The sequence below is a fragment of the Panicum virgatum genome, chromosome 9K (genome assembly GCF_016808335.1).
Source record: "Panicum virgatum strain AP13 chromosome 9K, P.virgatum_v5, whole genome shotgun sequence".
NCBI lineage: Eukaryota > Viridiplantae > Streptophyta > Magnoliopsida > Poales > Poaceae > Panicum > Panicum virgatum.
The window spans coordinates 41,221,771-41,245,545 of NC_053144.1; the positions used below are offsets into that span (position 1 = coordinate 41,221,771).

Consider the following 23,775-nt stretch of genomic DNA (forward strand, 5'->3'; position numbering starts at 1 on the left):
GTCCGCAATGGGGGAGAACATAGAGACAAAAAAAGAAAAGAAATCTTTTGCGAGCAATCCGTTCGAGGAGCAGCCAATGTACGGACCGACCGGGAATAAGAAGCAGCGCCTCCGCTCAAGGAGAAGGCAGTGCACGAACCCACCAACGGGGTTTGGGGAAAGACGGAAGCTGACTCACCAGCCACAGTCCTTGGGTCGCCTGCCCGGCCGCCGCGCTCGTGGGGAGGCAGCAGAGAAGCGACAGGACTGTGGCTGGTTGTTGGGCTTGGGCTGGGCTCGTTGTTGGATCGAAAAAATGAACCCAGTGTCCCTGTCCAAACTCACATCGGGGGCGGTTTTTTATTTTTATATTTTTTATTTCCATTTTTTATAAAAATATATTTTCGATTTGGAAATTTACAGAAATATACCCGGCCGCCCGGCTGCCGGGCGGCCGGGCGGCAGGGGCTCATCCGCAAAAAAAACGAAAAAAATTGCAGACAGGTCCTGGGGCCGGTCGCCCGGCAGCGGGGCGGCCGGCCCCCACTGGCCGCCCGGCTGCTTGGCGACCGGCTCTCCCAGCCTATATAAGAGTTAGCTAGTCCTCCCACCCCTCATTTGCATCACTATAATTCCAGAAAAAAAAAAGAGAGGGAGGGAGGGAGAGAGGCGAAGCCCTGCCGGATTTTCGAGCCGACGACTGCAGGTAACCAAAATTCTTCTACGCTTTACAAATAGCATGATTGTGTGTCCAGATATGGCGAGCAATTATTTTTGTTGAAACAGTAGATTAGCAATCAATTTAATATCATGATTCTGTGTCCAGATATGTCGAGCAAGCTTCGTCTTCAAGTTCATTATGGTGACGGATATATTTCTCATGATGCGTATGGAGTAGATCTATCAGTTTTTGAACGAAGAGAGTGCGGAATAGATAAACCCTTAGAGAGGAGTTTTGGTTCCATACGCAAATGGCTTCACGAGATATTAAATGTGAATCCAAAGACTCATTTCCTAACCGTTCAGACTGTGACAAATTGGGGAACTGAAGGGGATTTCTGGGAGTTGATGCTTATAGCAAACACCGAAGAATGACGGACTTACATGCAAGCAGCTCTTGACCGCGGGTGGCCTCTTGCAATGCTAATTCAGATTCACCTGAAGGCAGCCCATTTCGGTGAAGGATCAACAAGTACATCATCTCATATGAACCAAGCAGTGGAACAATAAAATGAAGATCAGAACATGCATGTCACAGAACCTGAGCCGCAAGGCATAGCTGATCAGGTAGGAGAAAAAGAAGATCAGAACGTGCATGTCATTCAACCTGAGCTGCAAGGTTTAGCTGATGAGGGTGAGTGGATACCTGGAATTGTGGAAGCTGTACAGAATGAAGACCAAGAGGCTCGAATGATGGAAGAATGTGGGGACTCATCAGACGATGAGGACTACCCGTTGCTAGGTGAATGGAGAGGCAAGGGTTTTGGAAATCCAGTGATACAGGATATTAGGAGTAATGAGTACGAATACAGAGAGATTGAGGTTGTGCAGGGGGCAAAGTATCCTAGCATTGAAGCTGTGAAAGATGCTGTGAAGCTTTGGGCTATATCGTTGAGGAAGGAATTCAGAGTTGTGAAGTCTAGAAGCAAAGAATATGAGGTGAAGTGTGTCAATGGCGATTGTACATGGCGAGTACATGCCTACAAGGGCAAGTACAAGACACACTGGGAGTGTTCAATTGTTACACCACATACATGTAGATTAACTGTTATTGCTCAAACTCACCGTAACATCACATCCACTTTCGTTGCCAAGAAGATGTATGGGGTGATTCTGGACAAAATTGATTATGAGCTAAAATTGATAATTAGGGACATCGACGATCGTTTTCAATACAAAATCAGCTATGTAAAGGCTTGGCAGGCAAAACAAAAGGTGTTTGAGATGAGATTTGGCACATATGAGGCATCATATGATAGCTTGCCTCACATGCTATCAGCAATTGTGCAGAGAAATCCTGGAAGCGCGGCTGATACCTACATTGCACCAAGTTTAGATGGGGGACCTGGGTGTCTGCTTCGTGCTTTCTTCTGCCTTGGTGCATGTGTGAGGGCATTTATGTATTGTCTTCATGTTCTATGTATTGACGGCACATTCTTGACAGGAAGATATAAGGGGACAATACTGACAGCGATTGGAGTTGATTGCTACAAGCAGATGGTTCCCATCGCCTTTGCTTTTGTTGAGAATGAGAACACATAGAGCTAGTACTGGTTCCTTGAACATGTGAAGATTCACGTTGTTGCTGGAAGGCCTGATGTTTGCCTCATCAGTGACAGACATGCTGGTCTTCTAGCAGCAATAAGGCAACTACATGAAGGAAGTCGAGGACAGCCTCCTCTATGGCCAGATGTTGTGAGTAGGTGGTGCATAAGGCATATGGGTGCAAACTTTTATGAGCGCTTTAAGAATAAGGAACTTATGAATTTGTTCAAGAGATTGTGCACTCAGAATCAGCAGCGGAAATTTGATGCATTGTGGCAAGTGCTAGATAACATGTGCGCCGAGCTGCTAAAGGAACAAGCCTCAACCTCCAGCCGGAAACGTTCCGGCGGTGGAACTTTCACACAGTGGATTAAGGATGCACCTAAGGAGAAGTGGTCAATTCTATACGACACTGGTGGTCGTCGATATGGGATCGAGACAACCAACCACGCAGAGTGTTACAATATGGTAATGTGTCATGTTCGTGGATTTCCTCTTGTTGGCATAGTTGAATTCATCATATACGGATGCACAAGGTACTTCAGAGAGCGGTACCAGATAGCTGCTGTCTTACTTAATGATCCAGGTGTGATTTTTTTAATAGGGTCACTAACTACATGAAAAAAAGATTGAAAAGGCTCAATATCATAAAGTGGTCTCCATGGGCACAAAGGGTCAAAGGTTTGAGGTTTCATGCAAGGACAGGACAGGGCAGGGTGTCCGCAGACAAAGGGTCGTTCGGGATTGCTTGATAACGCCAGAAGGCAAGATTTTTTGCAGATGCAAGAAGCCACAGCTTCTTCACTTCCCATGCTCCCATGTCATTGCGGCATGTTCAGAATCTGGGTTGGATCCTGGGGTTTTTTGTTTCACAATATTACAGAAAAGAAACTGATGTGCACACTTGGGGCCATGAGATATATGGCATAGGCAGTCTGGGATCATTAACTACACTAAATATCTCTTCAATGTACATTCCCAATCCAGATGCTAGGAGAGGGGTAGGTCGACGGCAGACACTTCGTATCCGTAACGGAATGGATGAGTCTGAGGCAGGAAAGAAGAAAAAAAGATGCAACCTGTGTGGAGCAGATGGTCACACTTACAAGAAGTGCCCTAAAATGCAAGAAGATAATGTTGGTGCTGAGGTTGGACCTTCTGGAAATCCCACCGATGGATTGCCTCCGGATTTTGGAGCCCGTCGCGTCTAGATTTCGTTATGTGTGCATATGTATTTGAACCAGATGTATGGATATGTATTCCGACCTGTATGTGATAATTATATTTCGTTATGTATGGATATGTATTTGCACTAGATTGTAGCATGTAATATTACGAAGGTATTTGTGTAGTAACATTTCTTGGTTGTAGTTCTAAATGTGTAGGTTGGTTCAATTATATTGCTCGCTTGGGCCAGCCACTGGGCCTATCTATATGTATATCAATATTTTCAAAGCTTTATTTGAATTGTTCTGTGTTTTGCTTGATGGTCTGTTAATGGTTGACCAGATGGGATTGCAGAAAAGAAAATCAAAATAATAGCATCCGTAAAGGAGAAAGGCATCATCATCTGAAGGCAAGTTCCTTCGGTAGCAAAAGTAAAAGTTTCTGTAATTAATATTCCTTAGAGTTGTTCTGTACTTTTCAACCCTCCTTGAAGAATTATGAAAAGAAAAATCAAAGACTCCGCTCGTACAAGATGAGAAGTGTGCATGCATTTAATAGAGTTTCCACTGTACGCTCCCTGATTATATATATGATGGCTGGAAGAACAATCCAAGAACACAGAAGAGAGTGGTAACTCAAAATTCATATCTCACTGGAAAAACTGGAAAGTGTACTGAAAATAGAAGGGTAGTTACGAATCATAAATTTTCGGTTTGCAATACAGTTTTGTAAACAATGCTACGATTACAAAGCAGAGGCCTAAGGCGTTTGTACTACTAGATACTTGAACAATGAAAACCATGGCATGTGCAACACGATAACCTCGTGTTGTGAGTAAACCTAACATGCCTTAGGAAATGTAAAATGCCGGGATTACATGGTGGTGATTTACTGAGTGCACCGGGGATATTTTCCCTTCCTAATAGCTTCAGACCCTGCTTCCTTAGCATTGCGGGCCCTCTCTCGCTTCCTCTCCTTATCAGCTTCATGTTCCTCTGCCTTCTGACGTTCCACTTCTGCAATCATCTTCTGAATCTCTTCCTGGTTTTTCTTACGCTTCTCCTCCATCTGTTCTTCATGCAGCATTCCTTGCCACCTTTGTGTAGCCCACCTTGCTTGACGCTCCACGTGGTCCTTATCCTGCTGAGATTGCTCGGTGTCTAACCACTGCACGAAATCACATAGAGGCGGTGGAGTCTTTCTCCAAATCATGTTAGAAGTCATTACTAGATTTGAAAGTGATAAACTCTGATAGTGTTTTGTAGTACCTTTGCTCAGTCCTTGCCGTAATATTTGGGCGGGTCGTACTCGTAATTCTCGCACATGAAGAATCTCTTGCCAAAGTCGTCCCCCAAAACCCTTGATTTCATTAGTTTGCACAAGGATCTGCAAAAACACATAGGCACCTAGATTCCTTGGGGGACTGTTTTCGTCACCTTATTCCATGGAATATAGGTGGATCCTGAGGATGCCATGGTGTTAAACCCTGGCAATCACAAGTGAGCAATCAGATTGCTAATATACTATATCAACGCTAATCATTATTAGTAACTACACCTAAATGTACCACTAATCACTCCTAATAATAATTAAACTGATTGCTAAACTATTTTCTAAAAAAAATTCTAACATTTTCTATAATTTTCTAATATTTTCTACAATTTTCTAATATTATCTTGCATTTTTTTATTTTCTAATACTTCTCTAACATTTTTCTAGTATTTTCTAATACTAAATCTAACACTAAATGTACTATATCAACGCTAATCACTACAAGTAACTGCACCTAAATGTAACACTAATCACTCCTAATAATAATTGAACTGATTGCTAATCTACTATTTCAAAAAAATAATTACAACATAATCTATTTATAAAATGTAGAAACTTTTAGTTACCTAAAGTCGCCGGCTTAAAAATCCGACAGGGCTTCGCCGCTTTGCCTCTCCCTCACCCCTCCTCTCTCTCTCCCTCCCTCTCTTTTCTTTTTTTTCTGGATTTTTAGTGAGCCAAATGTGGGGTGAGGGGCAGCCAACACCTTATATAGGGGTGGGGGGGCCGGCCGCCCAGCTGCCGGGCGGCCGGGGGGGCCGGCCGCCCCGCAGCCGGGTGACCGGCCCCAGGGACCTATCTGCAATTTTTTTTTTTTTTGCGGATAAGCCCCTGCCGCCCGGCTGTCGGGCAGCCAGGTCTCGGCCGCCCGGTAGCCGGGCGGCCGAGGTATATTTCTGTAAATTTCCAAATCGAAAATATATTTTTTTGTAAAAAACGGAAATAAAAAATATAGAAATAAAAAAACCGCCACATCGGGGCATGTCCAGTGAACCTGAATTTTTTTAATTTTTATATTATTATTTTCCGATTTATCAAAAATATATGCCGATTTTTTTTTTGCAAAAATATCATCCTGCCGCCAGTTTATCCGGCGGAAGGTAGGTACCGCCGGATGAACCGGCGGTAGGTGCACTGTAGAAAGCATACCGCCGGTTCATCCGGAGAAAGGCACTGTAGCGACTTACCGCAAAATCAACCGCGATACTGTAGCAATTCGCTGTATCACATTTTCAAATAATTATAACAAATTCATATGGATTCAGATGGAGATAAAATTTATACGAAAATTATAGACCTCGACGAGATCTACAGCTTTGTAATTCAAACTTTTTTCATTTAGAATCATTCTGGTGTTTAAATAATGGACACATCATTTAGATCTAAAAAATCAGATCTAAACAAGTCTTGCTGCTCATCGGGAGTGCACCGAGAATTAGATCTAAACAACTTTGTAATTACAAGTCTAGCGTTGTTTAGATGAAAAATTCCCGGTGCACTCCCGATGAGCAGCACGACTTTGTTTAGATTTGATTTTTTAGATCTAAATGTTGTGTCGATTATTTAAACACCACGATGATTTCAAATGAAAAAAGTTTGAATTACAAAGTTGTAGATCTCGTCGAGGTCTATAATTTTCGTATAAATTTTATCACCATCCGAATCCATATGAATTTGTTATATATTTTTGAAAATGTGCTACAGAGAATTGCTACAGTGCCTCCGGTTGATTTGTCGGTAAGGCGCTAGAGTGCCAGTGAAAATCGCTACAGTACCCTTTCACCGGAGGAACCAGCGGTATGTTTCTACAGTGCGCCTGCCGCCGGTTCATCCGGCAGTACCTTCATTCCGCCGGTTGAACTGGCAGCAGGATGACATTTTTTGCAAAAAAAATCGGCATATATTTTTGACAAATCCGAAAAAAATAATATAAAAAATAAAAAAATCAGTGAACCTCGGCACTCCTGTCTCGAACTCTCTCGCCACCTACAGTTGAGAGCAGGATACCGTGAGGCGATCTGCGTCCGGCGCCGATCTCCTCCGTTCCCCTTCCACTCCAGTGGCCGGACAGGTGCCGGAGAGGATGGGGAACGAGGAGTGAGGTGGTCGGTGTACAAGTACCTATCTACTATAGGTAACTTAGCTCAAGCAGCTCTCGCACGGTGAAGGCGGGACTGTAGTAGCGGAATAAGATACTCCGGCTTCTTCTTCACCTCGCTGGTGAGTCTTTTGATGCCGGTGATGAGCCGGAGTGGTGTGTGTCCCCTCGATCTGGAAGTTCTAGGTCTCGTTAGGTTCTTTTGTCCCTCTCTTGTCGTTGTCGATTTGGAGAGGTTTGCTTACTAACCAGAGATGAAATCGGGTTGGTTGCTAATTACCACTTGTCTTAGTGGTTCAGTTCCTCTTTGGGGTTTTTCGTTGTCCGGCGGATTGAAGCTTATGCAGGTTCTTGGAGCGTCAGGTTCCCCATGGCCCGACGATGTGATGGCCGCCGGTCATCTTCTACAGCCGGATCGTTCAACGACAATAAAGCATGTTGTTTTCAATATGCTGCTCAAGACAGCAACAACAAATTTTCTTTCTTCACCCGAGAGGAGGCCGGCCTCAGGTCGCGGATGCCAGTCGCCTTATTGAGGAAAATCGGGAGATGGTTACCAGGACTGAACTGTAATTTCTATTTCTTTTAAGAGTATCTTTGTAACATGGGCTGTAATCACCAAGAATATAAATGAAATATCAACCCGATTTCTCAAAAAAAAGAAAAATTTCTTTCCTGATATTTATCTGATATACTGATATGCTCCTCGGTTATAATCTAATTCTAGCCACTCAGCATTCCTATGAAAACACCGTACTTGTTGGCCTACAGAGAAAAAACAAATGGCAAAGCATTATCCATTTTTAACTGTGATGTATTTTTGAAAATGTGTAAATTGCGCCAATTGGGAATCCAAGGCTCTTCTCCTGCGAAACTCCCCCTCCCCCTGCGTCGTCCTCCTAGGCAACTCGGGGGCGACGCCGCGCCTCCACCGACCTCCTCCAGTTGCCCGGCGGCGGCGGCAAGTCGGCTTCGTTGGCCCCCTCCCTCCCTCCTCCCTTCCTCTTCCCCCAAACTCGCGATTCTTGGCCCTCTGCACCACCGCCGGTCGCCGCCCGCCGCCCGTGCGGGTCCAGATCCGGCGGCTCCCTTGCCGGAACCGGGCTTCCTTTGGCCGGATCTGGCCTCCCTGGGGCTCCTCATCGGTCGGCGCTCTCCAGCCGTGGCCCGTCCCCTGGTGGGGTCGGCGCGGCGACGGTGGTGCGCGGGCCTGGCGGTGGTGGTGGAGGCGTTGCGGCTCGTCCTGGGCCTGCGCTGGCGTCGTGCGATGGCTGCGGCCACTGTGGCGGCGGCGGCGGTGCGGGTCTTTGGCACCCCGACGGCGCTGCCCGTTGTCCCGCCCCAGGACAGGCCGTCGCTCGCTTGTGCCTTCCTGTCGGCTGCTTCTGGTGGCCGCGGGTGGGCTCTCCTGTGTTGTGGCGGCGTTGTTCGGCCCTCGGCTCTGGAGAGGTTTTGAGGTGGAGGCGAAAGCCATAGGTCTCCTCGTGGACCGATGACGACAACGCCTGCGGCGCCGTTCATCTTCTTCAAGGCGTCATCCTTTCCACCTCTTCCCTCTCCTTCGTTGAGCTTTCCGGGCGGAAGCCTTGACCTGTTTGGTCGGACGACGACGGCGCTTTTGGCGTCGCTCCCTTCTTGAAGGCGTCGTTTTGGAAGCTCGACTTGCGGTGGTCGTCTGCTGGTGATGGTCGCGAGAGTCTCCGCATTTGCTCCTGCCTTTGCTTGCATCGTCGACATCATCTAGGTTGCATTGGTCGTTATCTGGCGGATGCTTTGCCGCCCTGTTCTGGTGGATGATTGGCCACCATCGTCGTCTTTGTGATTGTTTCTGGCGGATGCTTTGCTACTATGGTGGGTCGGGTAGATGCTTTGCCACCCTTGTCGTGTTGCCGATCCTTGCACCCTTGGCATTGTAATATCCTGTTGTAGGTTCTAGTTGTGTTTGTGTCTAGGATCGCGGGATTGCCTATGTCTTCCCTGTTTTTTTCTTGCCGTATTTGTTTTCGCCTTAATAGCATCTGACTATTAAGGTTTGTACTGGTCGTATTGCTTTCCTCTTAATAAAATATGTGCTCAGGCACGTCAGCGAAAAATAAATTGCGCCAATTTATATGGTTCACTTTGACCAACAAGATGTAACGTGTAGGCCGTCAGAGCGGGACTTCTTAGGTACTGTAAAAAGAATTTGAATAATTTTGTTTTTCTGAAGAAGTCGTCATTTTCTATCAGGAAGGCTATGTCATTTACAACCCGGCGTATTTTGGATGCTTGAAGGCCCCGCTCACTTGAAGTGATTTAGAAAAATTATTCTTTTTTCTCGATGGTGATCGGTCATGATATCCATAATGTTGCATCTTTTTCGGAACTTATCAAATGTGTATATAGTCATATGTACACTAAGAGTTCTTAGATAAATAGGGTAAAGTAAGTTGTAGCCAGTGGCGGAGCCGGAACCAAAATTCACCTACGGCGAATCTACCACTGAATACTCTGAACAGTATACTAAAATGCAAGTGTATACGCAAAATAATCGGGGTGAGGAGACTGAGGCAAATTTATTCCTCATCTGACTCGCATGAGAAGCCTGTCCCACGGCAGCACAGAGTGCGCTCTTCTGGCTCCCTACTCTTCCACGATCTCGTTGAACTGAATCCTCTCTACCCTGTCAACGATTTGTTCAATTGAATCCACGTTTCTCCATCGGACCATCAGCCATTGTGGATTCGTGGACTCGACGCTCACGCGCGGCGGCTAGCGTCCCTTCGTTTCCGTTCTGGTGTACGCAATCACTATGCCTTCGAGCAATTGAGTAGACGGCATGGGGCGGGGCCTCCTGTCTATCTTCTGAAAGATAAATAAATTATCTAATTTTAAAGTATATTTGACCCAATTATTCTGTATAAATTTCTGTGACTATATTTAATATTTTGATAACATTTTATTGAACCGGTTCAACATTTGACAATAAAATATTAAAATTTTATAGATGAATTGTTAAAATTGGAAGAATGAAATGTTAAATTCAAAATGTTAAACACGAGCAGACAAGCTTTTTCTCCGACGAGCGGCAGCGCGGGCAACGGTGCGGCGGCGCAACAGTGTGCAGGCAGCGACGCTGCGCGGAGGGAGCAGCGCGGACTGTGTGCTGCAGCGGCGCATCCTTTGGGATTTCGTGACCAATTTCATCACGGGCAAATCCTGCAGGTACTTCGATCCCTTCCGGTTTGGTTATGTGGTCGCCTTCCATCAGTTCCTGTGAACAGCAAGGATTCAATTTTTGCTCCATATTAATTATTTGGGAGCAGCTGGAACAAATGATCAAGCATCTTCGATATCAGCAGGCGGGCAGCAGTGGGCCGCGGCGGGCAGCGTCCGGGCAATGCAGGCAGCAGGAAGCAGCACGCGGCAAGCAGCAGCAGGTCCCAGCAGGCAGCGCCGGGAAAAGCGGGAGCCGCGGGCGCGTGGCGAGGGCGGCCGGCAGTGATTGCGGCGGGGAGAGAAGCTTGCGGAGAGAGGTGGGTTTGGAGTGGATCAACGGGTATAACTATTCGCACGAATCTTAAATACTGGAAGATGAAGAAGAAAAAATCTCATAAAAGATGAATATGATTGGCGGCATGGGGCAGCAGTAAGTGGGCTATGCCGTGGAGGGCCAAAGCACTAGGCCCAGCCCAAGACAATAGATACCTCTTGGTCTTCTAGTCGATGTCTGCCCGAGAAGGCCTCTGCATCGCAGGCTCGCAGCCATGGCAGCCCGAAGAAAATAGGAGGTACGAGGCTGCTTACCGTCCGTCAGGAATGGCGGACGCCAGATCTCGCCATACTGATGGCTCCACCAGTGTTGTAGCTTAGGTATACCGAGGGTCAAAATGCAAATTTTTATTTCTTTTCATCATATCTGCTGTGGTCGTTTCATATCAGCCTATTTCCTTCGTCCTAAAAAGAATGCGAATCTCGCTTCCCTTGGAGTCAAATAATTTAAACTTTGATCAAATTTATACAAAATAGTATTAACATTTATGTTATAAATAAATATTATTAGATTAACAATATAATGTCTTTTCATACTAAATCTATTTGGACACATAAATATTGTAATTCTTTATATATGTTTGATCAAACTTAAAATTGTTTGACTTTTTGAGAAGCGAAGGTTGCATTCTTTTTTGAGACAGAGGGAGGAGTAGGAATTAGTGACTGTTGATAATTGCCTTGTAACCCGCACCTACCAGTCGTTATGGCTTGTTTGATGTCAAGCTAGCTCGGCTCAGTCTGCTAAGACTAACAAGCAGAAAATTGAGTTGACCTGCAGCTTGGTTCGTCCAGGGTTTACGTTTCCGTCGGGAAGCGCTTTCCCGCCTGAGTCCGGGAACGGGAAACCGGCCGGTTCCCGGTGAAAACCGCTAGAAACCGGACGGGATGACACTTCAAATTCAAAAATCGGGAAACCGGTTTTCCCGACCGGGAACCGGTGTTTTTTGACCGGGAAACCGGTCACAGCTGCCGGGAATTAAAAAAACAGGTGCAGTGAAGCCAAATTTTACAAAGAAATGACTCCATTTGAACAATTGACATGTCGTAAGATATTTTGAAGACATATATAATGTTTTAATGTATATAATGGACATAGCATTGCATAGTTAGTACGAACAATGAAAATTTTGGCAGCATTTCAGTGCAAATTGAATACATGACATGGCACAAACATATATAAGATACATATATACATGTCACACACATATATAGACATGTCACAGCATATGTTTTACACATATAGCGCCTTACAAATACAAGTCATATAGCACCGTTGAATTTGACCGAAAAATGTCGTCGGCTGCGGTGAAAATAAAATTTTTTAACAGCATTTCCCCCTAATTTTGTAAAAAGCATTGCACAAAATATACATCGAGCAATTGTATATCATTGACACAGAGATAATGTATATAAATAGAAGTTCATACACACTAGTTCATACAAATCATCAAATACATAACCAAAGTCCATGCTCCATAGTACACATTATTCCACATGATACATACAAATAACATGATGTGTATTTGATGATTTGTATGGACTATGGATATGAAGTTTGGATGGACTATTGTTGTGATTTATGGACTACTCATGCGAACACAACATTTATATGTATATGAACTTCTATTTATATGTTTATCTCCCTGTCAATGATACATAAATGCTTGATATATACTTTGTGCAATGCTATTTACAAAATTACGGGGAAATGTTGCCAAAATTTTTAATTTTCCCCTCGGCCGACGGCATTTCCCGGTCAAAATCAACGGAAACCGGTCGGGAAACGTCGGTTCCCACTCGGGATGCAACGGTTACCGTTCATACAAATTTTTTAAAAATTTTTAAAGTTTGGCGAAATTTTTCGGGAAATTCTAGCGGTTTCCAATCCCGGATAGTTCCGGGAACGGGAAATTTTTCCGGTTTCCGGCGGATCCCGGACGGGAAGTGAAACCTGGGGTTCGTCCGAATAGCTCGGGCTGTCTCATTTGGCTCAACCACTAGCCGAGCATTATTCAACAATAGTGCTAAATTGAAGTACAACAGTAGCTAACATATAGTAATTTAAGAATGCAAATAATATCTAAAATTATAGCTACGCTGATATTAGGAAAATAAATAACACAAGCTGATAGTTTGGTAAAATATAGATGTCTGGATACTATTTTACTATCATATTTGAATTAGAAGTAGAATGGAAATTTTATTTATCCAATATTAATAATACCAATGATAAATAAAATTAAGTAAGTTTGATATTGCCATATTTATCAAATCTAACGAGCGGTTACTAACTCGTTAAGAAAATGAGCTGAAATTGAGATTTGACTCGGTTCGTTGAGAGGTCAAACCGAGCTGAACCAAACCAAATTTATAAACGAGCCTAGCCGGTGTTAGATATATAGTCAATTTTCGGTATATTTTAATACAAAATATTATTAACAATTTCATGACGTAAATTAGTAATCTTGTGATAGAAAAATATGTGCTTGTGCTCATGTTAATCTAAGTAATAAATATGAACAAAACAATAAATCAGAGGTGGTTTAAAATGTACCCCGAGGTGGGACCAGTGTTGGAGGCACCGGGTGCGCAATTCCCATGCCAGTACTATGGGCGCAGCACTAGCAATGAGAATGCAGAAGAGCAACTGAGGGAGAAGAGAGAGATCTTAGCGAGAGTGCCTGAGAGTGCTTGAGTTGTATGAGAATGAGAGGCTGGTATCCTTATATAATTGATCTTAGAGGAAGGGGATGAACCTGGACACCTATAGGTGCTACAATGACTATCAATTTGCACCATTAACCAGTCATCAATCCTCTATTTTAATCACCAATTACAACCCAATCATCACTCTCGTCAATTACCAATATGGTATTGATCTCCTCATGACTCCCTAGCATTAACAGTGGACTTTAATCCTTTTCCATTAAATTATTGAATATATAAATTCCAACAGCCGGCTTGTGAGCATCGAGCTTTTGTGCCAATCCTACCTGAAACATTTTTTATATATGAAACCACGATGACCTGCATGAGGACTCCCTCACGAGTACTCCTTTGTGTTTTTACATTTCGTATTAGGTTTGTTTTAACTCAAACTTGTCAAACTTTGACTAAACTAATAGAAAGAAATAATTACATTTACAATACCAAATTTGTTTCCCTGAATCCACCATAAAGTATATGTTGATAGAACATATATTGGATAATATAGTTATTGTTATATTATTTTTATAGATTTGGTCAAAGTTAGTGAGTTTGACTTAAAACAATTTAAAATGACATGTAAATAAAAAGGGACTACTCTTGCCCTTGGTTTGAACTCTAGTTGTGATTTTACCCCCCACTTTATTTCATTTTGCATTTTTACCCTCACCATTGCACTTTGAAGCCGTTGTTTGCTCCTAGTCTTACACCGTTAGCTGTGCCAAGAATTTGCGAATTTTCTAAAAAAAGAGAAAATGCTTTGTAATATGCCGAAAACACAAAAATGCCCCTTATCCCTTGAATCCCATCCTCTCACCCTCCTCCTCACCGTGCTGTTACTATCCATTAGGAACCCACGAACCCTAGCGGCGAGCTAGCGACGAGCGGTAGGACATGTGCGGGGCGGGGCGGCATGCACGGGCTTGGCACAACCGGCGCGTGTAGGCGGCGGGGCTCGGTCAAGGCTCGGGCAGGAGTCCAATGTTGTGGAGTTGGTGCCCAGGTACAAAATTTCGACCTCTGGCTGTGTATTGGCCAATTTTGGGATGCGCTAATTTGGTTTCAGTTGCTCTGATTTGTAGGTCAAATAAGAAGAGTTTGAATCTTGTTAGGGTTCATCCTTCTTCAGTTTGCCTGATGGGGGACAAAAACATGAATGCAGGGTAAAACTTTGCCCACTCAAATGGTTGACATCCATAACTATAGCTTGCTGTAGTTGGTAAATTTCATAGCTGACCACTATATGTGGATCAGTGCATGTCTGCAGTTACCCATCATGCAATCTTGCATGATCTTACTTTTGAGATTGTGAAAAAGGACAAGAGTAGATTTAGAGCTAAATGCAAGAGATCCTATCAAGGCTGCAAGTGGACGTTTTTTTGCATCAACAAGTACGAAATACATTGGCTTTAAGGTACTCATGAAGTAATTAGACATTTTTTCTATCATTTTTAGTAAGTAATTAGTGCATTTTCCTATTATTTTCAGCAAATAATTAGCACTAACTAGTACCTTTTTCTATCATTTCTTGTAGGCTAAGACGAGTGGACCAAAGCATACGTGTGGTTCTTTCAACAATTATGGTGGAACAATGGACTCAAATAAATGGGTTGCTGAAAGAGTGGTGGATTTGTTGTGGATGACCCTGAAATGGACCACGGGATTTGCATAGTATGCTGCAGAAGAAGTACTCCATAGAGGGAGGGGAAGAGGAAGAGGAAGAGGAGGAGGAAGAGGAAGGGGAAATCTAAGTCAAATTGAAACTAGAATAGAAGGGGCTAGAGGAGGTAGGGGAAGAGGAAGAAGAAGAGTAGAAGGGGAGGAATAGGAGGGCGATTGACTGTATTGTTGGGAATAGATGCATGAATGTGATGTACTTTTGTTAGACACCTATATATGTTGGGATGTGATCCGGTGATGCTTCTCTTTTAGATATATATGATGGGGATGTGATCTGGTGGTACATCTCTTTTAGATATGTATGATGGAATGTTATTTATGATGCTATACAAATTATTGTTCATTTTCTTATCGAAATGATGTTGAAATATAATTGCAAACAAGGGTATATTCACAAAGTTCTAAAAAAAGTAGGGGTACATTCGCATGCGCAAAGACAAAATTATCTTCTTCAACACTGTTATGTGCTGCCCATGGAGTACAGTAAGGGTGAATATTTAAAATGAAAGAAAATAAGGTTGAAATCACAATTGTGGTTCAAAATAGGGGTAAGAACGCAATAGCCAATGCAGGGAATATGATTAATCCATGCTTTGCTACTTTTGGTCTGTACAAATCGGTTTTTGTCCATGTTCAGTGCCGCAAGACGGTGACAGTGGCACAGCTAGTGCACCTACTGTGTTAGTTATCAGCCGCAAAGATCTATAAATTAAGCTAGATTTTCATCCTTAACAACATATAATCATGGCAATAATTCAACTTTTAGCCATGTAAACATATCCAGCACATAGTTTATCGGTTGAGTTATGATCGTGCATATTTTCTAAACTAATGTCTTTTTTTTCAATCTAGCACACGTACACAGTCGTACTTTCTATTATAGGGTTTCCCGGTGTCGATAGCCCATGCGGAAGAATTTCGCGCAGAGTCCAGCAAGCACTTTTGGTAGCCCGTTGCTTGAGGTTTCCGGCCCGGGTGAGCCCAATTTCCATGCGGAATAGCCTGTTGCACGTAATAAACAAAATGAAGCTCAATCAGCTCCAAGTGAATGTGAAAGTGGGAGAAAGCGTAAGCAAAGTTACATTGAATCTACTCTCAAGGATTATGTGGAGTTTAAAAAGAGCCAAACAAGCAAAACTCTTGAAGCTCTGAATGAAAAGAAAAGGCGTGATGAGAAATTTTGTTTTGAGAAGTGTGCTGATCAAGTGGATTCTATGAATGAATTAACAAATGAGGAGAAGTTATATGCTGTGGAGCTCTTTGAATTTGATACAAACAGACAAGTATTCATGAAGACCAAAAATCCTGATGTTCGACTAATTTGGCTAAAGAGAAATACCAGGTATGTCTCTTTAATATGCTCAATGTACTTAGTTAAAACTTGTCTGATCAGATCTATCTAGAAATATAAGTAGAGTTACAGAAGATGAATGGCTAAACTGTTCCATGTGTCAATTTTTGTTACCTGCAGAGTGCTTAGTGGAAGTGCATGATATGAAAATTGAAGAAAAATCAGGTATATATGTTTCCTAAAATACTTTTCTATTTTTGGTCTTGCACTTGAAATTTGACTGTTGATATGCTTTTCTAGAGTAGATTGTCAATAATTATTCTAGAGACAATATTTTGCCAACTCTTTAGTTGTAGATATTTACTAGTGGTTATCATATTTTTTTGGTGTTGTTGCATTGAGCAGGCATGGACTCTAATAGTAGCATTGATGTATTGTATGATAAAATACAATCTGTTAGTTAAAAAAATACAATATGTTATTAACTCAATATCTGGTAGCCTCAAATAAAATATTTGCTAGCTTAATAATTTTTTGGTTCAGCATCTGTTAGCCTACAGCATGATATGTATTTTGCATTATTGGTTTTTTAGCTCAGAATTCAGCATTCTAGCCTTTTTAGTTTATTTGGTCCGTGCAATGCATTCAGTATTTAGCTTCAGCTTTTGAGGGGGTTTTCATGTTACTTGCAGAGCACTTGGTCGAAGAAATACATAGAACCTAAAACTTTTGTGATAGAAATGGCGCAAATGCGGTTTACAGTTGTTGTAACACATCAGTGTTAATTTGTGCTTAATTCACTAATTATGGGCTTAAACTTGTCATTAGCGCTAATCAAGTTGCATAGTAAACATCAACTTAGCTGAGTTCGACCACGTTTTTCTCCATGATCCGAGTCTCAAATCAAGTTTCGCCCAAAATCAAAGTTGTAGACCTTCACTTCCTCTACAACTTCTATTTTGGCCAAATTTCAAGTTGCAATATGAAATTTTGAGTTTTAGTCGGTCAAAAGTGGGTCAAAATCACTCAAACTTGCTCCCTATTCTACCTGCTCCCACTGTTCACCGTACAGCCGCCCTTCCCGGCGACCGGCACGGTGCCGGTGACCGCCACGCGTCGGCTGTCGCGGCGAACCTCGCCCTCCGCGTGGGCGTGTCATTATCCGTCCCCGAGCCTAATCATTGCTCCCCCTCCCCCCTTCTTCCTCGCGCTCGAGCTGAGCCGAGCGGAGCAGACCGCCGCCGGCGTCGCGTCGGCCATCCCTCGCCGTCCCGCCCCGATTCAGCATGCCCCAACCTTCCTCGCCACGCCCCGAAGCTCCGCCTCCCCTCGCCGAGCCCGTTCGAGCCGTTCCCCGGCCGAATCGGACCCTTCCTCTGCCTGGCCGCCATTACTGCTTCACCGAAGCTCCACCTCCAACGTCGATCCCCACCTTCGGGCCCTCCTCCTCGCCATCCAACCTGCAAAATGGACATGTGGTGAGCTCCTCAACTCGTCCGACCCCTTTCCCCTTCGATTCCGGCACCGCCGCCGCCGGGGCGTAGCCACGCCGCTGTGGCAGCCGTGCTATGCCGCCGGCGCCCGTCGCGGGCCGCCCCTACGCGGGTTCACACAGCGCTGCCGCGCGCCCCGACCTCACCTCGCCTCCCTAGCTGCGGGCGTGCCCCGCCACCCTGCCGCCCTGCTCTGTGCTGGCGGGAACGCCGCGCCGCCGCCGTGCCAGCCATGGCTGGCCATGGCGTGCGCGCTCAGGGGAGGGGCTGGGCTGGGCCTCTCACTGACCCGTGGGGCCAAGCTGTCAGCCCCTGTTTACGGTTTAGGGTTTTTATCAAAATCATTTATTTTGGCTGAGATTTTGTAAAATGCATAACAAATCACAGAAAAATGCTAAAAATGCAAAATCAATTTTGTTAGCTTAGTTAGATCCAGAGCTTCAGAGGAAAATTATCCATGCTTGTGTTATATCAGTTTTGCTTGTGTTATATTTTAGTTTGTGTTCCAGCTTATTTATTTTGTATCTGCAGCTATAGTTGTCCAAAAAGTTATGAAATTTATGTAGTAGCTTACTCTTCACTTGTGTAGTTCACTGAAAAATTTTCATGTGCAGAAGCTATGTGCATGTCTGTGAAGTTGTTTTTGTTCAGTTTATATTCCTAGGGCCAAAATAAATGTTTTATGCTACCAATAAATGTTGATAAATTTTTGTGGCATACTTTGTCAATGTCTTGTCTTGCTGGTAAATTTGTGTGGCTAGATCAGGTCTGCAAGTTATGTTTGTGCATTTATTTGATTCCTAGCTGCAGCGTTCCTTTTTATGGCTGCTAAATAAATTCTTTGCTGCAGTGTATCTTTTCAACAATTACTTGATTTCGGTTTAATCTTTCTGTTCTTGCATTAGGGTCAGATTATGGTACGCTTGGGAATGACTTGGTTCTAGTTGCTTGCTAGCTAATTAGAATCTCTAGTTAGTCTGCCCTGCATTGCATCATAAGCATTTGTATCGTTTCATTGCACCGCTGTTCCTCTAATTCTTGCATGGCATCTTTTTCATACGTGTAGATGCCACAAACGAAGTAGTCTACGAGCTGGTTGCTGAGCCGGACCAGGAGCCACAAGCAGGAGGGTAGCAGGGCGAAGAAGCAGTTGAGCAAGCTCCAGAAGAAGCCGCTAACCTCGCTGACCTGCAAGGCAAGCTCCGAAGCATAACCCCTAATTTCAGTATTTAATGTTATTATATAATTATTGTGCATTTACATTATTAGGGGTTGATTGGAACCGTAGATGCATGATCCCTAGGCTTCCTCAGTTACTCTACTAGTGTGCAGGTCGTTAGTGCTGCCATGCTTAATTAGGACTCGGTAGAAGTCGAGTGATTCCTGTCACTCGTGAGTTTTATGTCCTTGTTACTTAGGGCAAAGTGTCTTGAGGATGAATCAATGAGAAAAGGAAAATGGAGACCAGGCGAGGATAAGTTTGATTATGGATATGAAATGGATGGAAAAAGAACCTCCGCCTGTGTCGATTGAGGACCGTACCGTTGTTGGCAGTGTTGATCAAGTTTGAACAGTACTAACCACATGCCGGAAGTAGGAGGTAGTCGAAACCGGTAAACTGTGTACCGAGTTACAACGATATTTTGAATCTCGACCTGCTACGCTGGGCGTGGGATGATGGCGGGTGTTGGATTGTTGTCGCCTCCGGGTTCTCCAGGAGTTCGCCTTAAGGGGCCCTTCACCTGGGTTTTAGCTGGCGGGGTTCAGAGGTCGTAGTAATATTAGGAACAGCTAACGTGTGTGGCCCGACGGGGCTTGCATGTGTCGTGTGCGTTAGGTCCACCTTGCAAGGTTAAATCGGATCGATTCGCCGTCTCTCTCGGTTAAGAGAACATTGGTCACTTTGTCACATCGTAGTAAGGGTTAAGATGAGAATGGAAAGATGAGCATATGAGTTGTAGTTTTGATATTCTGAAAAGATAATGTGATCAACCATGTGTGCTTAGCGGTTAGGGCAAATCTAGTTGTTACTTATTAAACTAAACGGGGCTAAAATATTGAAAGTAAGGATCCAGTATTAGTAGCTTTTCAGCAAAACAAACCCAGAGCTAAAAGCCTGCATGTCTAGGAGTCGGCTAAGTATATACTATAGTCAGGTAAGCCTTACTGAGTATTAGTATACTCAGGGTTGTTGTTGTAACCCATCTGAGCAGGTTGTGTTCCCGCTGACTTCAAGGAGATCTGTGCGTCCTGGATTGGACAACCGCTTCCTCCTGGGTGGAACATCGAGTGGGCCCCGTCTTCCCCGTGAAGCTCGGGCAGGTTGGCATCACATCGGCGGGCAGGATGTGGAGCTCACCTTGTATCATCGTTCATAGTTACCGTATTGTATTTTGAACTCTGTTTTAATTTCCGCTGCATTTGAACTCTATAGTTTGTATTCAAACTTTTATGTAAAATCAGTGTTGTAAATTAATTTGAGAATTTCTGTATGCTTGTATTACATGTGCTCGTCTTCGTGCGAGACTTCTAGTGCAAATAATTGTGATCCTGGAGTACAGTAGTTTAATCAGGAATTACCCGACGGACTGTCAGATTACACCGTTATAAGTGCGTGGTAACTTGATTATTTATTAAGATGATAGTTAGCTCACTTAAGCCGGTTTAATTTGGGCGGATCTGCTACAGTTGCTTATTGCATTGATGTTAATTAAATATCACATGTAGCTTACATCTTGCTTCTGCTTTTATTCATCCACGTGATTTTTCTTTGTTTTCCTAGAAAAAATTATTACCTAGCTAGTAATTTATCTCCATGGCCTGTTATTCAGTATTTGGTCAAAGTAGTTTGTAATATAGGATTTGCATGGTGTGAATCATTTTAGCCATGTCTCATCGTGACTATGTTGGTGCTAGTTGAGATGGATTAAGCTTATATGGAATAGCAATGCGTGTTACCCCAAGGACCATACAATAACAATTCTGCTATTTTGGATGATATCTTCATAATATATGGATTAAGCTTATGTGGACTAGTATAACATCTGGCACTTTGTATTTTGTATTTGTTTATCTCCAGATAAAATGTTGCTTACATGAACTAGTAAAACAAAATGCCTAATGTTTCTCTATTGCAATACACCTGTGAATATAAAGCAAGCAAGCCCTAACGGACACAGGATTTATGCAGCTTCCAAACGGCAGCAGGTAATTTCCCGGGTTTCCTCGCTCTTGGATGGAGGGGGATTCTGTGGTCCAAGGAAATTACCGTGAGGGATTTTCTTCCCTGGGTTAATTAACACTCGTTGCCAAACTAGGCCTTATATAGCAAATATATAACCGTGCATTGCTACAGAAAAAATCATTTAAATAACTAAAAGAGTAATCATCTAGTACGTGTGGGTTAATAGCTTCATTATTTTACTCTCCAAATGCTAATTCTATAGGGTTTCAGACCCTTAGCTCTCTTCATGCATGTGTGGTCTGGTAGTTTCTGATTTCGATTCGATCTTTTTTCATCCATGGACCCCACGACCATTATAGGACCTACTAAAACCGACGAAAGTCAATGACGAACCAAGAAAATGGTCCTCCCTTTAGAAATATATAATAACAAATATTTATATTCTCACCTCTCGTCTTAGGATGATGTCTTTGATGCTATGGAACAGTAGAAACTTTTAAATGACTTTGAAAAGGGGGTGATAACAATGCTAGCCGTAGCCGATGCATCTGGCTCGAATCTAATATAAAACCATGATATCGAGGCGTGTAATTTATTAGTTTGCAGCTGGCCTCAGCCAAATAAGCAACAACAAAACTCTAGGACGCATCAGCTGAGAGCCCAAAGTTATTCCTGCACGTACATTGGAGGCAGGCAGGCAATGCAAGCTTCATCATTATATTCAGACAAAATCACGCGACACAATGTAACAGCCAACCTTCGTCCCGTCTGAGCTAACTTATTATATATATGATGAACGCATGTAATTAGCTATAGCGTGCATGGAATTACATAGGCATGCTCAGCTCTTAATTAGTGAAGGAAGCACGTGGGCCGCAGCAAGTCATCAAGTCCTCGCCGGAGAAGAAGGGTTCCATGGTGCAGCTGCACGTGGTGGTCGTGTGCTCCGTCGTGGGCTTCCTCGGCCTCGTCCTCGTCATCCTGGGCGTCGCCAGTGAGGCCGCCACCGCGCTGGCGCTGGTCGGGCTGTCCAAAGACGGCTTGTACGACGTCAATAAATGCGTGTACCAGACCACGCCGGCGCTGGCCTGCGGCATCGTGGCGGGACTGCTCGCGCTCGCGGTTCAGATCGCCGTCACCACCACCAGCCTTCTCTGCGGGTGCTGCCGAACATGGGAGCTCCCCAGAGCGGCAAGACACATCGTCGGCATCGTTCTTTCCGTCGTCTCGTGGTACATATTTTCTTTTTTTTCCAAAAAGTCCATTTATGATCATCAAATTATCATCTAGTCTGGGTATATTTGACAATTGAACTATAGAAATCGGATAAATTTGATCTCTATCTAATTTTAAAGATGGTTCGCATATATGTATATTTTCTAAAGTAATAAAATATATGGATTATAAATTATTATTGTGTTATGCTATACTAGATTAATTAGGAGATCGGCGAAAAGGATCCAGCAATCTTAGTACAGTAAGATCTATCTCGAAGGCGACACCAACCTTTTAGGTGCCATGCTTCAACCTGGGAATGGGAATGGTTCGGTCCAAAACTGGTTTTTTTGGTTTGGTTTTTTATTTGGACCTACCTGGTTTGGGTTGGAATGGCCTGGAAACTGTAATGGGCTGGTTCGGTTTGGGATAGTAGTTGTGATGGACTGGTCCAGTTTGGAATCAGTTCCATGTCTTCCGATGCCCGATGCCTCTCCGTCTGTCTCATCTCGACTGGAAAGTGTAATCTTGCTGCTGCTTGCTACAGTTTAACTGCTGGTTTTGTTTGGGTTTGGTTTGAAACAGCAAATCAGTTTGGTTTAGCTCGGTTTTTGAGGCATGCAGTTCGGTGTGGTGAGGTTTGATAGGTGGGAAGATTAGTAAACAATTTGGTGTGGTTATGGTCCGGGTCTAGCAACTTGAGCCAAGTACAAACTAAAACCTGGACTCTTCGTCATATATGTCGTCGGGGTAAACTGTAAAGATAGTAATCCCATTGAACTATACATGTTTTACTTCAAACCACATGTACAAGGAGGATGGAATAATGGCTACGACATCGATATCCCCCGTGGGCTAGAAACAAAAACGGCGAGTAAAACACATATTATCAATTCTTTTAATTTCTTGAAATGCAATTTACATAGTCTCATTAAATTTTATTTGTGTAGCGCTATTCTCTGCTTATATTTTGTTCCAATTTCCAATTATATTTTGCAGGATCTTTGTGATTATAGTTGTGGCACTGTTCATCGCGGGCGCTGCCATGAACACGGACCAAAAGAGGCAGCCTACCACCGACGGAAAGTGCCCCGTCGACCCGGGCAGCGTATTGTTCGCGGCGGCGACGGTCTTCTCTCTCGTAGCCACCGTCTCGCAGATCGCCTCGTATGTGCTCCTGGCGCCCGCGAAAGGCTCCACGAAACCGCTGGCCACGCAGCAGCAGCCGGAGGTGGCCATGGGGCAGCCGCGGCAAGATGCTGATGAGGTGGTCGCCGGCGGTGACCCGCTGCCGCCCTCAGCGCCCCCGTTGTCTCAACCCACAGAACCTACGAGCAAAGTTTGATCCTTATGGAAGGACGTTCGCTCCAGATGTTCGTAGAAGGCAATGCATTTTCTTAGAATTTGGCAATAGCTAGCTATATATGGATTTCGATGAAGGTGCTCCAGATTACAATTTTTGTTATCTTTATTTAACTTGGAATGGAATAAATAAATTTTATGATGGAGTAGAAACATTTTAATACTTATCATGCGCATATAGTTAACAGATAGCCGTTTTTTTTTCAGGGCATCGTGCCTAGCTAGTTCCAAATCAACAAGGCAACCAGAGCTGCAAATTATAATAATAGTTACTAATAAGTTAAGGAGGTGCAAGCTTACAACACAAATCAGAGTGCCTCTGAACTCTGCAGCATGACACAGGCCCATATAACAAACATAAATAGGTACGCTGGGTACACCACGAACAAGCTGTTACCAGGACAAGTAATTTGGTAATCACATTGAATTGCCACGGCTGGACCAGCAAACTCCAGATTACTTAACCAAG

At 43.7% G+C, this 23,775-nt stretch overlaps 1 protein-coding gene across 1 annotated transcript; it reads left to right on the forward strand.

Annotated features, from left to right (window-relative positions):
• Positions 1-15,666: 15,666 nt before the first annotated feature.
• Positions 15,667-23,346, forward strand: LOC120647995. Its single transcript, XM_039924784.1, has 4 exons — positions 15,667-15,736; positions 15,800-16,044; positions 21,591-21,961; positions 22,944-23,346. The coding sequence occupies exons 1-4, from the start codon at positions 15,667-15,669 to the stop codon at positions 23,287-23,289; spliced, it is 1,032 nt and encodes a 343-aa protein (XP_039780718.1). The 3' UTR covers positions 23,290-23,346.
• Positions 23,347-23,775: the final 429 nt, after the last annotated feature.

Coding starts and splice junctions, on each gene's coding strand:
- LOC120647995 (XM_039924784.1), top strand. CDS start 15,667: ATGCGGAAGAATTTCGCGCAGAGTCCAGCAAGCACTTTTGGTAGCCCG. Junction 16,045..21,590: donor AATTTGATACAAACAGACAA/GTATTCATGAAG, acceptor TAATTAGTGAAG/GAAGCACGTGGGCCGCAGCA. Junction 21,962..22,943: donor GTTCTTTCCGTCGTCTCGTG/GTACATATTTTC, acceptor TATATTTTGCAG/GATCTTTGTGATTATAGTTG.